Source organism: Cystoisospora suis, assembly GCF_002600585.1.
Source record: "Cystoisospora suis strain Wien I chromosome Unknown contig_30, whole genome shotgun sequence".
NCBI classification, from domain to species: Eukaryota; Apicomplexa; class Conoidasida; order Eucoccidiorida; family Sarcocystidae; genus Cystoisospora; species Cystoisospora suis.
The window spans coordinates 1-5,410 of NW_027152832.1; the positions used below are offsets into that span (position 1 = coordinate 1).

A 5,410-nucleotide genomic window follows, 5' to 3' on the forward strand; every position below is an offset into this window, starting at 1 on the left:
TGGGGGGGCGTATGAGTGATCTATTTTTTAGGTATGCCCGATGTATCACGCGTACTCGCCGTCATGGGACTCCTTGTACATATTCCCAAGACAGTCTGTCTATGTTCGGGAAGGACAATCTCTCGCGAATGTTTCTGCAAGCGAGCGTATGCGTGTACGACTTATATTGCCCTTCGAGTTTCCCCTCCTACACAGACGGATGTGTGCTCTTCTCTCGGTTGGGTTTGCCATCTGCTCTCATCAGGAACCTTCTTCCTCTTCCGCTGAGCCGTGGCAGCGCTTAGAGGCGTGCCTTTTCGTGTTGGCGACAGTCGCCCCTCGTGCTCCAGCAGGGGAAGATCGCGTTATCCCAGCATGCTTAGAAGTCCTTCCGAAGATTCCCTATGAATCTCTTCTTCAAGCCAATACCTCTCCTACACAAAGACAAACCTTTGTGCCGGCGGGGGGACAGGAAACGAAACTAAGAGGAACAGAGGAGGAAAGAGATGTGGCTGCCTTATTCCTTCACACTGCTGCAGGACGATTTGTGCTGTGGACCGCGGGATACGCAGGAAGACGCAAGTTTCTTTTCGCGTCTCTGTTTCACTTCCTCGCGTGCACCAGTCTCCCGTATATCTTAAAGATGTCTCAGGTAAGCAGAGACACTGTTCGCTCCTGTTTCTCGAAGTAAGGTCATCTTTAACGTGTTACTACACAAGTTCATAGACGTGTACTGCAGTGAGGAAGTAGAAGGCCGCTTCACATGTTCAACAGAAGAATGCATAACAAGACAAGTGGAGTGAACGTGCTGGAAGTCTTGATGACGGTCCCATGCAGGCAGAAATAACTAGAGAGAAAGAGAGATTGTCTTGAATTCCATTTTCAAGTATTTCCATCCTCCTTTCATGCCATCTCCCATACGTTGTCTACAGTCCCCACTCAGCTGTATCTCTTCTGAAGAGAAAAAGGGAGTTCTCGACAGAAGTCTTGGAATTGTAGATAGTGGCAAGATGATGATCTACGTTTCCCATAGTATATACGCTTAGTCGCTCTTCTCGAACGGATTGAGCAACCCGAGTGTCTCTTCAGTGAAAGCGGAAGACAGCATTTGTTGGATGTACTCGATGACTTTCAGTCTGTTGTCTTGAAACTGCCGGTCAGTTCATAAGTTACTCAGAGTACTAGCTCTCAGCGAAAGCCCGAACTCCTTCGCTCTTTGGAGTGTCTACATTTGATGATAAGAGAAAGTAACAGCCATGAGTTTGGGCAATCTATACTTGTCTCCACGTGGTTATCTATCGATTCTTCTCTCTTCTTTCCTTTTCCGTTTCTTCTCTTGAAGTATCCCCCCTAATCAAGATGATGGTCTTTCGTCATTTCTGTTCCTTTCTTTCTCCTTTCGCAACACTGCAAGTGAAAGAAGAAAGAGCTCGGAAAAGATGTATGCGTTCCTTCTAAAACAAGCTTCTTCTTTTTCTGATTCTCTTGTCATCGCGGCGTCCTCTTCACCACGCCTCTCGCTTTCATGCAAAATTCATGCTATCAGACTCATCTGCTGAAGCGACCCTATGATTTCTCCTTCTTCCTTTCTACATGAAGGAGACACGTGTGCCACGGTACATGCCACGAAATCTTCTCAGAAATTGAAAAAGAGCGGAGTGGACAGCGGGTCGAGTGTGTGGAAGGCTCATACTCTTGCGGAGGAAGTTGTTGTGGAGGCAATGAAAGCTCTCGTAGCATGTGCTGCACCAGTTCTCGCGGCTGAAGCAGCAGAAGAAGATGTGAACGTCGTACTCAATTCCATCGTCAATCTCGTGCTTGAGTGAGCGATTTAAGTCGGAGAAGGGGGATGGTGTCTTGCTACAGATGGAAAGCTAGATCACTGCACAAGATAAGTTTTTGTGGTTTTCTTTATTCAACACTTCAGACCTCTTTCCGTATGTGGTTGCCAAGTGTAGTCACTACGTACCTTGTGTCCTCTCTTCTTAGTCTTTTGATCGGAATTCATAGGTGTCGCATTTGCTTTCGCCAAGCATCATGTTTCCTCTACACGCGAGAGAGAAGAGGGAAAGGTCTCGTAGAAATCGAGTGACGAGAAGGAACCGATAAGTGAAGAAGAAAGAGAGTGCACGAGGCGGTGTGTATGGTTTTCCTGAGGAATCAGCAGGAGAACACTCTCAGGCTCCAGTTCCTGAGAGGCACTGCCGTATGCGATGTTTATATGTTGATACCGCACACGATCATGTACGTATGGAGAATATGTATATGTCCGTCTGTGTCGTACTTCGACTAGGGTGTCACCACTACGAATGCACGGTAGCGCGATAAGAGTCATAGCTTTCTACCGCGATGGGTTTGTACTCAGGAGATGACAGTCTAAGAATCGTCTTAGCAATCCGGGCGCTCGTCCGGAAGCCGTTTTTTCTTCGGACTACTCACTTGTCTTCGCTGAACTCTCTCATGGTTTTCTTCTCTTTTGTAGTTCAATCGTTTCTCATTCAGAGAAAATGCGTTCACAAACCATCATCTACGCTCTTCGACTCCTCTTTCCTGAATGTATGATGTGCTTGTATGTGCAGAGAAGATTTAAGCATAGACAGTCGAGCGTCCCTGGTTCAAGCGGCTGGGGCTGTGCTTGCGCCAACGTCTCCTGATCGCATGCGCCATCTTCACGGACAGCTTCTAAATGTAAGGTTTAACACTCTTGAAACGAAGAAAGGTTGTTGGCGGATTTCAGCCAGAATTTCCTTGCCCGGTCAAGTTTCATTCCTCAGACATCTTGTGCAATTTTTTCTTGTGCAGTCGTTTCTTCAGCCTATATAAGAGGAAGCTCTATAGTTAACTCTTTGTGAGTGTTCTTTCTTTCTACCATGGCGCAAATAGAAAACAGATGAAGAAGTGAAGACATGTTGGCCCTCTTCTTTTCCCTTCTTGCAAGAATCTACATCCGGGTGGTGGAATGAGATGAGAAGCGACAAGGAAGGCCTTTTTCATGCCAGTGTGAAACGATGCAGTTTTTTCGCACCCACTTGTTCACTGTAGCCTTTTAGGGCGTGGCCTGTTCGCAAATACATTTTTCTTGCTTCCAGGACGAGTTCTTCTCACGCAAGAAAGCCAACATACAGTCTGTCTTTTCTCGCTGTTCTCCCACATCGCCGTACATGAAGACTGTTTTGTTTAACCACTTCACCAAAGCAAGGGAAGGTCTTGTGTGAAGCTCGGTACAGCAGTCCACACAACTGGGATAGGCAGTCTTTATGGCACCGGCAGGGCTCCAGAGTAAGATAGAATCTTGTACATTCTCTCGCCTTTCATAAAGTCGGGATTTTGCAGAGAGTAGATCAGGAGAGGAAAACGCCTTTGCTTTTTTTTTCTTTTCTGGTGCCACCCAGTCTTTAGGACAGAATCTGCGTGAAGTTCTAGCTCGACCAGAAAGTTCTTCCACTTCATACAAGAATGCCGTAAAGCTTTTCTTCTCTGCTCTTCAAGGCTTACGTCCGTCAAGACCTCTCCCTCTGCCTTCGCCTTCTGCGAGTGGTGATGTCTGCGCTCCACTTCCACGTAAGAAAAGGAAGATAACGTGGTACGAGCCTGGAAGGCTAAGCCATTGCCTTGTTTCCTTGTTTGTGTAAAAACTCTATTGAATGACTCTCAAGGTAACGAAGTGCTTTGAAGTTGTAGCAGCATGGATAAACTTTCTATGAACAACAGCTTGTGCTTCCACTTTCCTCTGACTCTGTGCACTGCTGTCAGTTTCTGTATGGTTCTAACGGTTCGTATAGTTCGTAGAGGAGTTCTGACTTCCCGACATCTGAGTCCAGCAGGTCACACCTGGAGGTATTACTTGATGTCTCCTTTGTTTTGACCTTATGTGTTTCCCTTTTCCCCTTTAGAGGACAGTCCTTTTCGCCATCCTGTCCTTGATGTGGCTGAAGCTCACTGGGAGACAATTGAAGCGGCAATGAAGAACCCACGACGTCAGGAGCATCTCTTTGAGCAATCCTGTTACTCTCTCGTTGCCGTGGTGTCTACTTGCAGACCCCACGTGCCTCACTATTTGTAAGACTTCTCGCCCGATCTCTTCTTCAGATAAGAGCTACTCTGTCGCTATAAATGCAAGGCGCAACACACACTGGCAGCCTCTTCGTCATCGTTGTAGCCAGACAGAGAGAGCCCGTACAGTCAGGCGCACCACACTCAAGCCTATACTTGGTGGTCAGACGGTGAATGTCTATATGTATGGGCTAACTACATTCCAGGCTGGTCTACAGAAGAGGAACATTGATGCGACGTGACTAGTGAGTTTCTCTTTGGATCGGATGTTGTTGTCGCTCTTGTGAGGTTTCGGGTGACTGATTTTTCTGCCATGGAAGGAACTGCAGTCACAGCTATGCCTTGAACATGAGCGCATACGTCTTTGTTTGCTCTCCATCTCATGTTGATGAGGAATACTATTTCTCCTCAGGACGACACCATCCCCCCCCCCCTCCTCGAAAGTACGTGACAGTTATCATAGACACGCTGCAATAGTGTGGCGGGTTTTTGTGCAGGTTGCTGTTTCGGTTTCTTGATACTTTGGCGGAGACATTCGCTGTGAACTCAACAGCCTATCATCTGGGAGCTCTACGGACTATGGAAGGACTCTTTGGGAATGGCCCGGAGGAACAGATTCTTGATGCCGTATGTGCATGTTTGAGAAGATGTGTATTAGCCACGCTGCAAAGAATCCAGGTAAGTTCGCTATTTTCTCGACCTCCCCTGTCAGTCGTATGCGTTTGGAACGACACTCCCGCGCATTGTGAGATCCCCGTCTTACACTCAGAAGACTTCTTCGTATGTGTCAAGCCCTCCGCTTTCTTCGGTTGTAGGATATCCGTGAGAACAAGGTACTACTGAGATGGTGGCTCTAGGAAGAAGCTTCATCCCGGGTATGAACGCCTTCACGCAGTGCAGTCCCTTGTCCCAGAACACGAGACCAACACAAGCTTAGAGGTCAGCCATGTTCTTCCCCGCACCCAGCGGTTATCTTTCCTCCTCGTGTAACGCCACTGGTGCCAGGACCCATGTTTTTGGGGAGCGTCTTCTTTTTTGAGTATTCTAGACAGATCTCTTCACAGGAAACTGGTGTCCCTTCCGCGTCGCCACCTTTCTTATCCGTTTCATGTGTTCTTTGTGACAGACAGAAGGAGAGCAGTATATTTATCGACAGCCCGATTTAGTCGGGATGACAGTGGATTGCGTCAACATCGCACTTCTCCATCCTCTTCTTACCGTGCGATTCGTTGCTGCCAAGCAAGGAGGCGGTCTGGTCGGAGAGGCAGATACAGGAGGAGATGCGACTTCCGTGCTTGATCCATCTCAAGATTGGTTTCACACCCTCGCGTTTGCTGTTCTACAGTTCACCCCAACATGCCATCATCCTAAGGTAATA

At 47.6% G+C, this 5,410-nt stretch overlaps 1 protein-coding gene across 1 annotated transcript in view; it reads left to right on the forward strand.

Annotated features, from left to right (window-relative positions):
- Positions 1-238: 238 nt before the first annotated feature.
- CSUI_000069 (uncharacterized protein) overlaps positions 239-5,410 on the forward strand; it is a gene marked incomplete at its 5' end in the record, with an annotated part of 9,469 nt that continues 4,297 nt past the window's right edge. The window contains 7 exons of the mRNA XM_068060303.1: positions 239-631; positions 1,620-1,801; positions 2,559-2,667; positions 3,372-3,540; positions 3,873-4,038; positions 4,530-4,710; positions 5,159-5,404. Coding sequence (XP_067927713.1) covers positions 239-631; positions 1,620-1,801; positions 2,559-2,667; positions 3,372-3,540; positions 3,873-4,038; positions 4,530-4,710; positions 5,159-5,404 — 1,446 coding nt within the window. The remainder of the gene's footprint in view (positions 632-1,619; positions 1,802-2,558; positions 2,668-3,371; positions 3,541-3,872; positions 4,039-4,529; positions 4,711-5,158; positions 5,405-5,410) is intronic.